The 17,808-nt window shown below is 35.1% G+C and overlaps 2 protein-coding genes across 4 annotated transcripts in view; one reads left to right on the top strand and one right to left on the bottom strand.

The window, feature by feature from the left end:
* LOC129005404 (protein pelota) overlaps positions 1–4,928 on the bottom strand; it is a 95,323-nt gene extending 90,395 nt beyond the window's left edge. Inside the window, exons 1-2 of the mRNA XM_054434290.1 lie at positions 4,784–4,928; positions 1,334–1,426 (exon numbers count right to left, since the gene is read on the bottom strand). Coding sequence (XP_054290265.1) covers positions 1,334–1,426; positions 4,784–4,824 — 134 coding nt within the window. The 5' untranslated portion in view covers positions 4,825–4,928. The remainder of the gene's footprint in view (positions 1–1,333; positions 1,427–4,783) is intronic.
* Positions 4,929–7,667: 2,739 nt separating this feature from the next.
* LOC129005370 (putative inorganic phosphate cotransporter) overlaps positions 7,668–17,808 on the top strand; it is a 96,334-nt gene continuing 86,193 nt past the window's right edge. Inside the window, exon 1 of one of the 3 annotated variants that reach the window (XM_054434267.1) lies at positions 7,668–7,685. Coding sequence is in view for 1 of the 3 variants with exons in the window: in XM_054434249.1 (XP_054290224.1) it covers positions 12,801–12,840 (40 nt within the window). In the remaining 2 variants the exon portion in view is untranslated. Of the gene's footprint in view, positions 7,686–12,603; positions 12,854–17,808 lie in introns of those variants that run through there. The other 2 variants (XM_054434249.1, XM_054434263.1) reach the window with 2 other exon arrangements.

Here is a 17,808-nt window from a genome sequence, read left to right as displayed (position 1 = left end):
ATAAAAATGTACTAGAATAAACTGACAAGGATCCAGAACTTGTTTCTTTGAAACAATCCTTACAAAATGGAACCTGCAAATCCCTTGAATACAGCCTTCAGGAAGGAATAATTTTTCGAGGGGACAGAGTTGTCATTCCAAAACCTCTGCAACGGTATATCCTTCATGAATTACACAGGACACATCAAGGCATTGTTCGTATGAAATCACTAGCCCGAAGGTATTGTTACTGGAAATTGATTGACAAGGACATTGAAGCTGTTGCAAAATCTTGCAGAGCATGTGCAGACGTACAAAACAACCAAATGAAAGCTCCCGCTCACCCCTGGGAACCTCCGCAGAGCAACTGGGAGCGTATACACATTGATTATGCTGGCCCCTTCCTTGGACATCATTTCTTGATTGTGGTAGACAGTTTATCAAAATGGCCTGAGGTGGCCATATGCAGGTCGGCACCTACTACAGATTCAACAATTGTGCATCTCCGGGAAATCTTCAGCCGGAAAGGACTTCCAGTAACAATTGTAAGTGACAATGCTTCAATTTTCACCTCTAATTCTTTTCAAGCATTCTTGTTCCGAAATGGCATACAACACAAGATGATTGCACCTGGTCATCCAGCTACCAACGGAGGTAGTTGCCATTTGCTTGACAATGGGGTGTTTGTGAAACGACATATTGAGCAGCTGAGGAAATCCCAAGTTCCTTATTGTAATAAAACACAAGTAGAACAACTGCAACCAAAACCCACACAGCAAGTAAAGACTCAGCAGAAGACTAATGTAGAAGAAGAGTCCTTCATTATCCAGTGCAGGAATCTGCCGAATCAGGCGCCACAAGTGCACCTTGATGATGAAAATGAGCATGCGCCACAAGTGCACCTTGATGATGAAAATGAGCATACTCGGCAGCAACAAGTTGAACCTCATCCAGTTGATCCTCTTCCACAAGTCGAACCAAAAAGGTCTACAAGGACCCGTCGGCCAGTTGTTAGATTAAACTTGTGAATTGTGTGGTCTGTCTGTTGTGTGGGGAAGACTGTAATACATTCTAATAACCTGTCTTATTAACATTTATCTGAAACAGCTGTAAAATGTTGTTTACATTTTTTCCTATAATAATAACATTTATCTGAAACAGCTGTAAAATGTTATGTTTACATTTTTTCCTATAATAATAAAAGTTCTATTTGGTTCTAACATTTAAAAGAATCATTTTTATTACTGAAATATGTTTTAATAGATATGCCCATAACAGATATCTTTACATAATACAAATATCTTTATTAGCCAGATCTGCAATGTGTTTTAATAATTAATTCATTGTTTATTACCTGATAGTCGAGGCACGCACACTGTCCCCCTCTGATATGAGGTTGTAGGCATGCCACATGTCTTCGGGCTCCTCAGGCATAAGTGTGACTGACCTAAGTAAAAATAAACATTCAAATTAGATAACATTTTAAAAAAGAACATGATCTAACAAAGAAAAGAAACTGTGTTTATTTTTGTGTTCACATTAACACCAACATTATTTTCAAGAGCTTCCAATTTTGCAAAAATAAATCTGTGTATGTAACTTAGGTAGCCTACTAAAATCATGAATAAAAGTTCCTATGTTATTTCCATGATTAACATTATTTTTCACTAAAATTATGTTTGTTCTAATCTTTTACATAAAAATGCCCTCAATACAAAATTTTGGATTATCACAGTTGTTATAATAATGGCCAATTAAGACTTAACTGATTTGTTTGTATCGGGGGCTAGGTTTACACTATTGCAGAATCAATAGATGATAGATGTAGCTTATGGACCACAACTCACTGTTTGATGACACAAAGGTCGGAAAGTTTTAATGTTATTTATTGAGGAGTGGATTTCATTTGACTAAGAATATTTTAAGTTACCCGGTATGACTGGGACGGGTGGCGTCGTCCTGTGATACAGCTACTAGGAGGTCACGAATTGTGGATATTTATAGGCATGCACTGTGGGTGCGATACTCCGTGGTGTGGATTAACGTCCGCGCGAGTGAATACTATGACTATCCGCAGTACTATCCTGATAATTAGACCAATTTGTTTATACCAAGGAAAAATTTGGTTCGGATTCCACTATAAACTGTAGGTCCCTTAGTTGCCATTTAGCTGTTTGAGCTATTAATTAACAGCTGGGTCTAAGGAATGTCGGCCTTAGTCACTAACAAGACAACAAGATCGCGCCACTCATCCTACACTCATCTCCATTCATACTTGGCTTAAAATACCTACTACGTATGGTCGCCATTTCATTGAACAGTATTAACAGTATGGTAATTCTTTTAGCTCCAAAAAGATGTTTACACAAACATATTAAAATGTGTTTAGGACGAGAAGGATGGTGTGCCCTTATAATTCAGGCAGTGTGAACCAGCTGATTACTCTACGAACACCATATGTCCATAGATTTGTTGGCGGCAATATTTGCAATACCTAAAAAAATTTAATGTAGGGATATATCTAACTCATCCTTCTTCACTAAAAATGAAGCGCATATAAGCAAGGCCCCACTAGAAAAACAGGCCATGCTGCAGCGCAACACTATGTCACAGTGGTGGATAGTTGTACAAAAATCTTACTGTACAAATCTGTAAACTGCCAGCTTGTTTACCTAAAACAAATGGGATTATGGCAGTGATTCTGTACACAAGTGTGTCGTCATGGATCCTGCAGCATGGCCTGTTTTTCTAGTGGGGCCTTGCTTATATGCGCTTCATTTTTAGTGAAGAAGTATGAGTTAGATATATCCCTACATTAAATTTTTTTAGGTATTGCAAATATTGCCGCCAACAAATCTATGGACATATGGTGTTCGTAGAGTAATCAGCTGGTTCACACTGCCTGAATTATAAGGGCTTGCATTTTTGAAATAGTAATTTGAAGTGTTTTTCTCAGGATTTTAATTTTACAAAAACAGTCTGCAGACGACATAAACTAACAACTCGATATATTATAACCTAAACTTTAACTTACCTAATCTAACCTACCTTCAAAGGACTTAATGCAGTCACCAATTCACATAAAGCACGACCTATCACCCTGACATGCCTTTTCTGACATCAAAAGGAGTTTGCTTACACATTCTAGAGGTTTGGTTAGGTTAGGTTATGTTAGAATAGCACTATTTTAATGTGTAATTTCTAAACGGCGAAATATAAATCAATAAATCATTAATAAGGATAAAATACTGGTAACAATAATACATTTTTAACTTATTGGTCTTAGAAAGTGAAAAGTGTAACTTAATCAGGTGATTTTCATATTGCAGAATCGAGTTAGCTAATAAAAATTGTCACTTCCATTTGCTTGACCATGATTGAAAACAATCAGCTGGTTGGTTTACTTAACCCATCCCATAGTACATTCCACTTGTAACGTCATCCATCCTACCTTGTTTATTGTAATGTTAAGTATGTTTTTACGGCGATATCTTGAGAAATATTCATCAGCGGTGAAAATAATGGTATATTTGGATTCAGGAGGTAAAAAACTATAAAGTGAGATATCAAAATTAAAAATTCGTTTGGAGGCACCTGTACGGAATAATTACCCTTTAACCCTCCAAGTGTCCATAGTTTAGGCCTTAATGTCCACCTATTTTTGGCGCATTTGCAAGGTTTTATTAAAACGGATCTGAGAAGCTTAAAACAATGTTAATTCTAATGTTCTATATACCATTTTGTTTGGAAAATCATGGGCTTCAATATGATATATAAAACATAAGGAACATTTTTTCAAAAAAAAAAATTTTTAGGTAGCTAAAAAAAATATAATTTCGAAAATTTTCAAAAAAAAAAAATAAGTTTGCGCTCAATGAAATTGTATAAATTATAGGCCTATAAATATTTGAAAATAGCCACTTTGTTCTAAATTTTATGAGGATTACAAATATATAATAATATAAGGAAGTATATTTGCAAATAAATAAGTTATGGGCAAAAAACTGATTTCAGTACATAGCGTTTAGCTAAGAATGCATAGCCTAACCATAGCTAGGAATCTGGCTGATAATTTACATCAATATCACTACCTACTTCTTCAGGATCATCAACCAGCACTTCAAAACCACTTAAATCTTCTTATAATGCACCACGTATATCACTACTTTTGATTTTTAACACTAAAACAATGATAAACGTAATAAAACACATCGGTCATCGGTCCGGGGGAACCTAGCTGTTTACAAATACACGCACGTCAGCTGTCTGCTACAATATTTTCAGAACTAAAATGAATAGCGCTTAGAGACAGACCTCTGGAGAAAGCTTAGAATATTACGGAAAGAACGATACCTAACTCGATCCAGTTCAATCCGATTCAGTCAGTCATAGAGCCTTCGCCGTAAACGATGTCTGCGTGTCGAAAAATCGACAAGTAACACTACACAAAGTGTGCTGCTTGTCGAATTTTCGTCAAGTAACACTGGGAGGGTTAAAGTAATCCAGGCCATGTAAATGGAAATTCAACTAATCCACAGGAGGGGTATTTGATTTGAAACTTGAAAGCTTAACATCTGGAGCTAGGGGTAGATGTGGCTGTTGAGCTAAGTTGGGGAATTCTAAAACTTTAAAGGACGGCGATATCAACGTAATTAGTAGAGAGTAAATTACTCAAATGTGTACTAAACAAACTGTATGATAAGAATTTGGGGAGTACCTAAAGAGATATCAGCAAAGAATAAATATTAGCCTACATAACCTCAAAATATAAATACACTCAAAATCAATTATATAAAATACTTACCCGCCTCCATCTTTATCAACATTCTTGTAAACTAGTTTCATTTTATTAAAGCGCACCCAAAACTTTTCAGCGGTAAATGAAAAATATTTGTAGAGATTATTCGGAAGACAATCATTTTATCTTTAATCCACGTTTGTTTTGTAGGGTTGCCAAAAAAGAACTTTTCATTTCTTCTTCTTCTTTTCTGTTTCTTTTTCTTTTAGCCAGCGAGCCAGCCCACAGCCACTAGCCTAGCCAGTAAGAAAAAACTTATATTGCTCAGCTCACACGATCTTTTACTAGTAGTTCACTAGCGGTGTGCCTATCTAATTCACCGTGAAACTGAGCTAATACTGATTTGTTTTGAAGGTACCTACACTTTATTTTGATTATTGTCCTACGAATAAGACTGGGACGGGTATCGTCGTCCCGTAATCCAGCTACTGGGAGGTCACACTGTGGATGAGATACTCTCTGGTGTGGATTAATGTCCAGTGAGTACTACCATGGTACTACCTAAGGGACAAGCCCTCTTAACTTTAGAATGAATCAAGATTTTTAAAAACGGTTTGTGGCATTGTAATCAGGGTGAAAATCTAGATCGTAATAATAGGTCACAACCCCACCTTTACTTTTGAAAAAATATTTTGCATCCAATATGGCGGATCCAAGATGGTGGCCGGAAATGACCACCTTGTCAAAATGAAGTACTTACTACCCAACAATGTTTGGAAGTGGTTCGGGATTGATATTTGAAAAAATGTAGAAAAAAGTTGGGGGGGGAGTACAATTAAAATTCACTCTGTATATTGTTACTTTGAAGGCACCAGCTGTTCCTTAAAAATACGCTTCAAAACCTTGGAAAATACGCTTAACAATGAGATTGGCCTAAAATTGTTTTTGTCTTTATTTGGTTCACCTGTTTTGAATAGAGGAATAACATTTTTTGCTGTTTTAAATTGAGCTGGGAATATGAATATACCCGCGGACGCCTTTAACTCCAGGGCTTCGAAGTGGCAACGTCGCAAGTGGTGGTGTAACAGCCGTTTTGTTTGGAAGCAGCTAATGGTTTTAGTGTATTTACGAAAGATTGGTTACTGGACTATGACAATACTAGCAGAATACCCGTCCTTCGTAAGGGGTAGTGATGGGACAAACGACTGATTTCAACTATCCGATGTTTCATCCGATGGTTTTTCTTTCATCCGATAGTCTTCAGATGGATGATTCATCCGATGGTTTTTAGTGTAGTGGGGTGGGGAGCGTCCGTGCTGCTTCCGGAGACAGATAAAACTATCCGACTAGAGGTAGAATGCATCTGTTCGCGCGCCTGATCAGTTAGATAGTTTTGTTATTGTGGCGTTTGGCGTTCCTATCCAGCGTCATGTTTTGGAGAATTTATCCGTGCATGAATAAACAGAAAAATATTTGTTTTGCATGATTAAAGAACTAAAATGTACTGTGAGAAAATTACTTCCCTCTTCTATGTTTTATTTTTATAATAAATTTATTTATTTGTTTATTTTTTATCCGTTTAATATTATTTAAAATAAATAATTAATTCGTGCTTAAGGTTTGTTATTTGCTATTTAAGGAGACAATTCCAATTTTTTAAGTTGCTTGGTTATCTAAACTTAATTATTTCATCTTTCGATATTTATTACTCACGTAATAATTTTACGCCTAAAAGGTATCAAGGCTGTTTGTACAAATTATTCATAATAACTACGTAATTAATAAATTAATATCTGCCCGAATGCATTTAAGTTACTGTTGTGCTGACTGCTGAGCATGAGCAGATGATTCACCTGAGAATGGATGAATAAATAACCCATTTACCCCTGTGTAGATAATTAAAATGTAAACAAATTAATTCATCGTGCAAATAAACTAATATTCATTTCACCATTCAATAATTTAAAGAACAGTTTCAGTTGTCAAATAACTAATTCGTAGTTTAAACGAATGAAAATGCGGGACAGATAGTTTTACAATTGGATGAAAGCGTGGAACGGGTGGTTTACAGACAGATGAGATAGTTGACTTGGCTGATTCACTTCACATGTGATAGAATGGATAGTTCATCCGGATGAATATTAAAGTAACCATCGGATGAATCGGTTGGCGCGCAACAACCGGATGAATCGTTTGTTTCTATCGGATAGTTCCCATCACTAGTAAGGGGTTGGCGTTTAAGTATAAAATGCTTATAGAAAGTTATACGGAGTATGTTTTATCTATGGTTATACCATAGATAAAACATATACTCCACTCGTGCTATGCGTTTGCAATGGGAGAACACACGGTTTGAGGAAATTTGGTTCTTTTAATTTACGGTAGGCGATGCTAGTATAACACATACACCATAGCCATTATTTTCTTCACTACACCTAAACAAAATAAACGGTATCAGCAATCTGACACATACTCTCTCCTATTAGCTTGTCAACAACTTCCATCATGGGTAAGCGATGAATTTATCTAACTATGATATTTAAAAGGCAAAATCACAAAAGATGCGCATTAACTTTTGAATACTAATTTTTACAGGTTTAATGAGGAGTTGTAAAATTTTGCTTAGAATTATAAGGACAATAACAGGAGATTTTCGATCAGAGTCGGTTTTTTTCTGAAAAATCATTTTTCTATTTTTTCATGGGTTTTTATGGGTAAATAACATAGCTTACAGGAATTGGAGATCTACTCACAGGCTCATTTCCAAAGGGCTACGCCTGGCATGCTTCCAAAATTTAAATGATTTAATTAAATTTAGTTGATAAAACAGCTGGTTAGTGCAATGAACTGATGTTTGTTTATTTACTCAAAAAAGATGTTTGTGACGCTTTATGGATTGAAGAGGGTTAAGTTTGGTATTCAAGAAAGAAGGTTGTATAACACGTTTTGTAAAGTATTTCTCCAATTGGTAAGTTTAACTTAAGTTTAATTTGTAATACAGGGTTAGGCAAAAGTCTGGAACCCCCCAGTTAATGAGTAGTATTGTACTAAAGTTTTCATATTCTTTTGGATCTATTAACATTAAAAGTAGAGGTTTAAAAGTTAGTAGGTTTACACTTTTAAATCAAATCAAATCAAATCTTTATTGCCAGAACATTTTACAATGCATAGCAGTGTCAACTAGTTACAATAAATATAACTATAAAACAGTCCACAGATAATCACAGACATTTTTAGTAATACTATACATGGTCATTAACATTAAGGAAAAACTCATTTATGTCATATGGACTAATACTAATCAAAAGGTGCTTGTTCCTCTTAAAACAGTTAAATTCTAAACATTTATAATGAGAGGGTAGAGAATTAAACAGTTTTTTTCCCATTTCAACAAAACAATTCAGAGCAATTTTTAAATTACACTGGGAAATTCTAAGTGAGTTACAGTTTCTAGTGAAATAGTTATGAACATTTTTATTTGTAGGTATAGTATGTAAATTTCTTTTAATAAACAACAGACATTCAAAAATATAGGCCTACATTGCAGGTACAGTGAGTATGTTGAATTTCCTAAACAATGGCTTACTGTGAGTCCTCATGTCAACATTTGCTATGACTTTAATAGCACGCTTTTGTTCAATTAGCAATTCCTTAACATTGGTGTCATTACCCCATACAATAATTCCATATGATATATAACTATGAAGGTAGGCATAGTAAACTGTAATGAGAATATCCGTTGTCACAAACGATCTTAGCCTAATCAACATAAAAGTTCCCTTAGATAATTTACTACATAACATTGTGATATGTTTATCCCATTTTACATTGCTTTGGAGAAGAATTCCTAAAAACTTAACAGAATTAATACTCTCATGGGCGTATGGCCTCAAACAAAATTCCAAGTTTTGAGTTTTCTGTTCATTAAGACATAGTGAATTTGCAGCTGACCAGTCCTTAACAGTATCATTAACCCTGATTAGAACATTTTTTGCAAATAAGACATCATTACATTGAATTTGAACAGCCAAATCATCAGCAAACAAAAAAGAATTAACATGGTCATTATTAACAGCAACAGATAGGTCATTCACATATATAATAAAAAATACAGGACCCATAATTGAGCCCTGTGGGACACCAGTTCTTACATCTAAATAATGGGAAAAACAACCATTATAATACACTGCTTGTAGTCTCTCGGTCAAGTAAGATTTCACAAAATCAATGGCTAAGTCGTCAAAACCGTAAAATTTAAGTTTGTGCAACAAAACAGCATGTGAGATAGTGTCAAAAGCTTTTGACATGTCATAGAAGCTGCCAAATACAGTGTTCTTACCATCCAGCCCATAGATACATCTTTTAACAAATTCAGAGATGGCCATATTGGTACCTCTTTTAGGCCTAAAGCCATATTGACAGTCAGTAAATAGAAAGTTATTTTCAAAGTGTGATACAATTTGGCTATTTAGAATTATCTCAAAAACCTTGGATATGACAGGTATAATTGATACAGGTCGATAATTGTTATAATCAGACATGGAACCTTTTTTATGTAGAGGTATGACTTTAACTAGTTTTAAACAATGAGGAAAAACACCAGATTCAATACAAGAATTAAATAAATAGGCCAAAACTTCAGACACATAAGGTGCAGCAACTTTTAAAAAACTAGAATTAAGGTAATACACATCAAGACTCTTACTACTACTCAAAGAGTTAATAGCATTATAAACCTGCTCAACACTAATACACTTCCATGAAAATCTAGAAACATGAGGTATGACCTGCTTAATGTTATCTAAATAAAAGTTCATACTTTGACCAGAATCAGGAATATTATCAACAATATCTCTTACACTACTAATAAAAAAATCATTGAACCCTCCAGAGGTAAGATTTGATTTACTGTTACTACCTTTGGGTGCATCATTTCTACCAGTATTCTCTCTAACAATGGACCACATTTCCTTAGGCTTATTTTTGGCATTAATAACCCGATTTAAATTATGTTGTTTTTTGGCCTTGACAGCTTTTCTGTAATTACACTTTAAGAAATTAAAACTATCTTTGTAAAAGGCTAGACCAGTATACTTAAATTGCTCATACATAAACAAACATTGATCTTTCAAATACTTCAGGTCAGTATTAAACCACTCTTTTTTACAGCATTTAAGTCCACTATCAGACACAGTTTTAACAGGGAAAGCCAAATCTACAATGTTCATAAAGTTACTAAAGAAACAATCAAACTTCTCGTCAAATGTAAGTAGTGTATATACACAAAGCCAATTCATTTTGCTTAACAACATTGTAAAATAGAGTGAAGTAATATGATCAATAGGCCTTATTATTCTATTATTCCCACCTGCTTCCACAGGATCAGCAGTTTTCCCACATTGCAACTGACATTCCAAAACAACAGCAAAATGATCTGAAACTACCATAGGTACAACTTTTGCAGAAATAATTCTATCAGGGTGGACAGTTGTGGCTATGTTATCAAGACAAGACCCTTGGCCTACACCTGGCCTAGTAATTTCACTAATGGTAGTCACCAGGTTAAAACTTGTCAATAAATTTACAAAAACTCGCTTCTCCATGTCATCACATAAAATATTTACATTAAAATCACCACATAGCATTAATGATGAATTAGACTTATTTCTAGAATTAAAAACATATAATACATTAAATAAAGTTTCAATGAACATATCAAAGTTGTTGTCATTTGGCACACGGTATATTCCGATACAGGTTAAGTTGAGCTCTTGTATGTAAGTCGCTGCAATTTTACACGTACTTTGAATTGAGAGTTCTACTAAGTAAGGAATCTCAATGCCCACTCTTCCAGCCTTCACATACAACGCAACACCTCCTCTTTGCCCAGAAGATCTACAGTAAGCACTGATCAAGTTAAAGCCTTGAATATGAAAGTCTGTTATTTCATTTTGAGCTAGCCAATGCTCGCACACACACAGGAAGTCTATGTTATATTTATTACTTAGAGGAATTACTTCATCGACTTTGCCGAGCAGTCCCTGTACATTCCATTGTGCACATACCACATTAGTCCAATTCGAATTGCCTGACAAAGTGTTACTTGGCCTATTTTTTAGTATTGATGTAGGCCTAGGCCTAAAGTCTGAACTAGAGTCAACATTTGTTTTACGTTTGGTTCCACCGCCATTAGAATCGAAGACTAAAGTTTTGCTAGGAATTAAGTGCACAGTTGGATCTATGTAGGACTTCCTAGAGCACTCGCTTGGGGTAAAAAACGCATCTCTCTATTCTGAACGTACTTACGAGGAGCACGAAACTTACTCACAACCACACCTTCAGGCCAAAAGCCTGGGTCCAATAGTTCTTGGCTTAGTTCACATGGGATACCTACTTTAAAGGAGTTGTAGGAGCTATAACGCGTAGCAAGTTTTTCACATACATAGTCATGTTTCTTGTAGTCATTAAGAAAAGCAGTTATTACCTTACTATCAACAGATGTATCAAGACCAGATAGGAAAAGCCACAAAAGCTTTTTAGCAGGCTTTAATGTAGAATTAAGAACACTTACTTCCTTAGTACCATATATTACCTGATATATTAAATCAGTTTATATTACTTTCTCCCCCTATACCATAGTATATGGAGAAAGTATTGTTTTCGTCAAAATTTTCGAGTTTGAGTTTTGAGTGGATATATCCGTTTTGGGTCCCCCTGGACCCAAAAAAGTGGTTTTCAAAGTGATGTCTGTGTGTGTGTGTGTGTGTGTCTGTGTGTCCGTGTGTCTGTGTGTCTGTGTGTCTGTGTGTCTGGATGTGTACAGAGCTAGGGACTACACCTGTGGTCCGATTTCGATGAAATTTGGTATGTAGGTTCTAATCCATAGTATCTCCAGGCGTTTTTTTCATTTTTTTGAAATTTTGATTTTTAATGGGGATTTTCCCATAAAAACCCATAAAAAACTGGAAAAATCGGATTTTCTCAAAAATGGCCCGAACGATTTTGATAAAAATGTAGTATGTTGTAGCCCTTTAAATTCTCAACAAAATGGTACAAATCCCATTTCTGTAAAAATTACGGTTCAAAAGTTATGGTAAATTATGTCATTTTCCCATAAAAACCCCATAAAATAACGAAAAATAGGATTTTAGAAAAAAATCCGGTTTTATTTTAACATAGTATGTTATGGTCCTTAAAATGTTGATAGTTTTTTCATTTTAAAAATTTTTTATTTTTAATGGGAATTTTCCCATAAAACCCCATAAAATAACGGAAAAATAGGATTTTCCCAAAAACGGCCCGAACGATTTTGAGAAAAATGTTGTATGTTATAGTCCTTTATATTCTGAACAAAATGGTACAAATCCCATTTCTGTAAAAATTATGGTTCAAAAGCTATTGTAAATTATGTTATTTTCCCATAAAACCCCATAAAATAACGGAAAAATCCTATTTTTACAAAAATGGCCCGAAAGATTTTGATAAAAATTTAGTATGTAGTCCTTTAAATTGTGAACAAAATTGTATAAATCCCATTTCCGTATATTTACTCTCACCGCTTACACATGATAAAGGTTGTTGACAAACTTATGGGAGAAAGTATGTGTCAGAATGCTGATACCGTTTATTTTTAAACTAAGTCATAGAGTTGCTGTATTTTAAAACACACATCAGCACCACTTTAATAGCTCTCTAGGTCACATTTTCTTCCCGTTGCAAAGCTGCATAGCTGCAAAGCACGGGTATAGCAGCTTGTACCAGTTTGAGTTTATACAAGATACCTGTCTGTTGATCCGATACACTCGATCAGCTGTTTGGTGTTTGATTCCTCACGTTTGTTTTGTTTCACGTTTGTTTTGTTTTGTTTATGTTTCATGTTTCTCGTTATTCCGTTATTGTCATTGTGAAGTGAACATCAAATAACTTGTTGTGTTGTGTTGTGAATATGGTTGTGAATGTGAACGGTGTTCAATATTATTGTTAATATATATTACGGGCAGGGTTGTTGGGTGTAAAAACATGGTTATTTATAAATTCGTTTTTAAATGGTTTATGAAGATTTAATTTGAGCGACTAGGCCTTAATGCAAAGACTAAAACGTTTTTTCAAAAGGAAGTACACAGGTAATAAACAAAGGTAATTCACACAATAACTTAGGCTTACACCGAAATGGTAGCAAAGTTTGCTTGAGGGCTCCAAGCTATGATATTTTTTGCAGGGGTGCCCATCCCCCCCTAGACTCATGACGCAACCCCCCCCCCCTAATTGAGCACCAGCCCCCCCCACAATAAATTAGGTACGGTACACAACAAATGAGAAACATTATCCCCCCGCCCAGCATTATTTGTAAAACTAAAATAAATTTTATACATTTATTTAGATATTGAAAATTCAAACCGAGTTAATCTATATAAATAAAGTTATAGTTTTGTCTGTACATTGCTCAGAATTATACATATTTTGGGTTATTTTTACGTTTATACATTAAAGAAGTTGAAACATTTCTTATTTCAATTTATCACACGGCCCAGAAGGCATTTTACGTAGCCTACTCTAAAGAAAGCTAGAGTACCGATTATGATTCTAATGGTTTTATTGTATTCACAGGATTGGCGAGAGTGTCCTTAGCCATTAAAATATGGCATCACTATTTTGGAAATAAAATAACAGACGATCAAAACCAAAATTTTGTGTGATTTTTTGGTTTTTTTTCTCCATGTTTACCACATACGTCATTTATGAAATACTAATAATGTGTTAAGAGAACACGTCATATATGAAATTAAGAACAGCTGTTTTGATAAAGATTCTTTTTTCTAGCTGTCACTGATATGTTTACATAAATGTTGTTTACGAATACTATGTGTAGGCCCTACCTAACCATTACCGATCACGTTTGTAAGCAAATCCAAAACCAAGTGAGATTAATAACCGTGTGGCCTATATAACGGGTTTGATTTATCACGGGTACTAATATGTAACTGTAAATTAAATTAAATAACTAGCCATCATCCAGGTCGTGAACCGGAGATTCTGTTTGTATCAAGTTGTACTTGAATTTCCATTACCAGGAAAAGACCGTGAATCAGTGTTGTACAGGACTGGAAAACTTAACCAAATTAAGGAATTTTTATTGCCAGAATTTCTACATAGCGTTCGTAACCTCTGCTTAACGAATTGTCAGCGTCTTTCTCTTAATATAACGACCCCCTCTCCCTCCCACATAATCGTTTTGGAAACATCGCAGCTCCTTTGATTAAAATGAAATGGAAAAATGACTTCAACTTCAACGCTTGCGCCAACAATCGTCTGCTCCGTTTTACAATTCTGTCTTCTGTGCGCTATGTTAACAGATTTCAGATACAACAGCTGGGGAATAATGACGATATAATGCTTAGTAAACTGCGATTGAGTGATTAGTAACCATGGTAACTTTAGTAAGGCTGTGATTGGGCAATGAGTAGGCCTAAATATGCTGACTTGTTGAATTTGTGTATGAATTGAAAAGAAACCTAATAAAGAACAAAGAATAAGAATTAAAATATTGTTCTCGTTACATTATTTTTTAAGAGTGTTTTTATTATCTCTAAATATAATTTTAAACTTTTTTATGAATTATCAATCAATTCCTATGTTGTGATACAGCAACTACCGGTAGCCTACCTGTCTATCATGAGCAGTAGCTTATAACACTTTCTAAGGTTTAATTACGTTATTTATAGCATAGTGTTTGGCTAGTTATTAGTTGAGTTTGCGTTAGCTATAATTTTAAACGTTGCCGTTTGTACAACTGAACCAAGATAAATGATTTTAAATGTCATTATTGCACAATAATAATGATTGTACAATATTTAATTTCGTTGATAAAAATGCAAATCGTGACGATAATGGCTGTTCACAGCGTTTTAATGGGTTTGTCATCTGTTTGTATACTATATTGGATTAACCGTATTTTTCATTCCCCCCCTATTAACTCAGGTAATCGAGTATCTACACAATAGTGTAAAGTATTGTAGCCTATGCTACTTGATTGTATTTTAACGAGCTTTTATGTACAAAGCGTGCTGTGCTGAGTCGCGGTGTAGCTGGACGTGTAGGCCTATGTACCACGCGTTACTATCTCAGCAGTTGAGCCATTCCGTGCCCTCCCTCTTAGATCTCACGTCTTGCTAATCTTGAATAATAACTTCCTACACGAATCCTAAACTATCCTCAAATACTATTTTAACTAATTGAATTCAACAATAACTATTGTCATTAATTAATCAACTTTCTATCTGGTGACTTTGTAATATATTTTTTAATGTCGTCACGTTGAACACTGTTGCAATTAACTTTAGCCACCCCCCCCCCATTTGAATTTTTTGAAACCCCCCCCCAAGAATTTCAATGACGCAGTCTGCGTCACAGCCCCCCCTTGTGGGCACCCCTGTTTTTTGTTTCACTCAATAAATGACATTTTATGCAATAGGCCTATTTAAAATAAATAGAAAATCCATAACAGTTTCTTAATTGGGATACGCTTATAACTTAGATATCTATTGAAACCATCGATTAACTGGTACAGTAGAGTCCCGCAAACTCGGCACTCAATAACCCGGCAGTCTGGATAACTCGGCCATCACCTGGCTCAGAAAATTAGTGAATTTTTGAGTCCAAGTTAAACATGGACACAAGCCAGCTCAAGTATAATCATTTGCAACTCGTACTAAGGATTTTTGTACTATATTTGATGACTTAATACTGACTTGTAATATAGGCCTATATCTAATTTAAAAGGGCGGTTAAAAAGCTCAAAAATTGTATTGTTCTTATTTTTAACTCTAGTTCCCGATAAGCCATCATTTCACAAACTCGGCACCCTTCCAGTCCACATTACGCCGAGTTTGCGGGACTCTACTGTAATTATTTACCCTATTTACACTGGGATTTGATGTAATTTTTATATGTCTACTTACAGTTCCTATTTTTAACGCTGAATCCAAAAATGCAATCAGTTTTGGTCGGAGAGATTCCTAAGTGTCCGTACTGTTAAATAATTCATATTAAGCTTAAGTTTTGTTGATTTATTAACATATTTGTGGTATGGACGAGTCCAAGTTCTAGTGGCGACTAAAACTAAAAGGGGTGGAAGGTTTGTGGAGTGGAAACAGCTGTACAGACAAAACCACACACGACATGTGAAAATCGGAATAGGCTAACATTTTAACCCTCCGAGTGTCCCTTGTTTTGGCCTTAATGTCTGCCTATTTTTTGCTCATTTGCAAGGTTTTATTAAAACGGATCTGAGAAGCTTGAAAACAATGTTAATTATACTGTCCGAGGTTAACTAAGCTGTTTACAAATACGCACGTCAGCTGTCTGCTACAATATTTTCGGAACTAAAATGAATAGTGCTTAGAGACAGACCCCCGGAGAAAGCTCTGAATCTGTAAAATAAAACGATACCTAACTCGATCCAGTTCAATCTGATTTTGTCAGTCATAGAGCCTTCGCCGTAAACAGTGTTTGTGGGTCGCTGCAGCGACACAAAACACTACACAAAGTGTGTAATGTGTCGCTGCAGCGACAAATAACACTCGGAGGGTTAAAATGATTCAATTTCTAAAAGCAGACGGACTTCTAAGACGTTCCGAAAATACAATTACACAAAAACAATAACTTAGGCCTACATGAACTATCAATAAAATGGCTGCACTTTACTTTAGGTCCTACACTCATTCGAATGAAAATATCGATCGATATATCGATTAATTGATTGTTTGATTCGATATATCGTTTGGTTAGTTAGGTAGGGTTAACCTAACTAACCAAACGATATATCGAATGAAACAATCGAATAGGCTAATCGATATTTTCATTCGAATGAGTGACTAGGGCCGACATATTCCTTAGACACAGCTATTAATTAATAGCCCATACAGCTAGTGGCAACTAAGGGACCTACAGTTTATAGTGGAATCCGAACCACATTTTTCCTTGTAATTAATGAATTGGTCCAATTATCAGGATAGTACTGCGGATAGTCGTAGTGCTCACTAGTGCGGACTAAAAATAACTCATGGGAGGGGGCCCCGAAAAATAGATTTGCAGGGGGGCCCGAAAAAATCTGTTATACGCCACTGCTGCTTCACATTAATAAATTACAATCCAAGAAAACATAGCCTAATTTGACTTTTTGCAAAATGGTGTCTAGTGGGGTAGATTTGAACAAAGAGCCTGAGGGCTACATTTGAACACCATGTTTTCCTCTGGTAAGCATGTTGTTCAAATGTACCCCAACTGATTATATTTGTTTCCTATACAATACAGTAATGAATATTGATAATTTAAGACTATAAGCTTCCTCAACCAACAATGAGTGTGAGAACTGCACGTGCAGCGAACTAATATAATTTTGCTATTAACTTTGCAACATTTAGCTACAAATAACATGAATCTAAAACATTAAATGAAGAATTAGTTCCAATAGAAATGTTTTTATCAACTCACTTGCATAACGATTTCTTTAAAATAAAAATTTTAATTTTACTTAATTAGTGTGTTCAAATGTACCCCACTTCTTGTTCAAAAATACCCCACCAGTGGAGTACTTTTGACGAAAAGTCAAAAGCATACCTTTGTGAAAACAGATATTGCACATTAACATGTTAACTTGGAGGGTTTAAAAAATAACTCAATTAAAGCTAACATTATGTTACAACTAAATGTAATAATATTTTTATTAAAAACACATAAATTCACCTATTACAAAATTAAAGTTTAAAAAGTGTTTAAATGTGCCCCACTCTCTCCTACCTATTAATACAAAAAGTTATCAAAATCATGTGGATAATCAATAAAATTGTAGGTTACATTAAATCAGTAAAAACTTCTACTTTACGTATTTATAAAAATATAGCAAACAAACAGCATCATCATAGGTCTCTGTGACACACAGAACTTCACTCCGGGAATCCAACTCGCAAGCGGTGACACACGGAGGTGGGGTCCGTGCGGCTCTTCAGGCTTAAATTGATTAGGGGTAGTGGAGGGAAGAGTAAGAGAAAAAAATATTTAATCAGTTTCTAGAAAGAGCCATGTAAGGTATG

The sequence above is a fragment of the Macrosteles quadrilineatus genome, unplaced genomic scaffold, assembly GCF_028750875.1.
Source record: "Macrosteles quadrilineatus isolate MER2022 unplaced genomic scaffold, UCM_ALF_1.0 Scaffold_1__1_contigs__length_201487025, whole genome shotgun sequence".
Lineage (NCBI taxonomy): Eukaryota > Metazoa > Arthropoda > Insecta > Hemiptera > Cicadellidae > Macrosteles > Macrosteles quadrilineatus.
The sequence above is the reverse complement of the archived record's forward strand: the minus strand, read 5'-3'. Positions and strand labels throughout refer to the sequence as shown.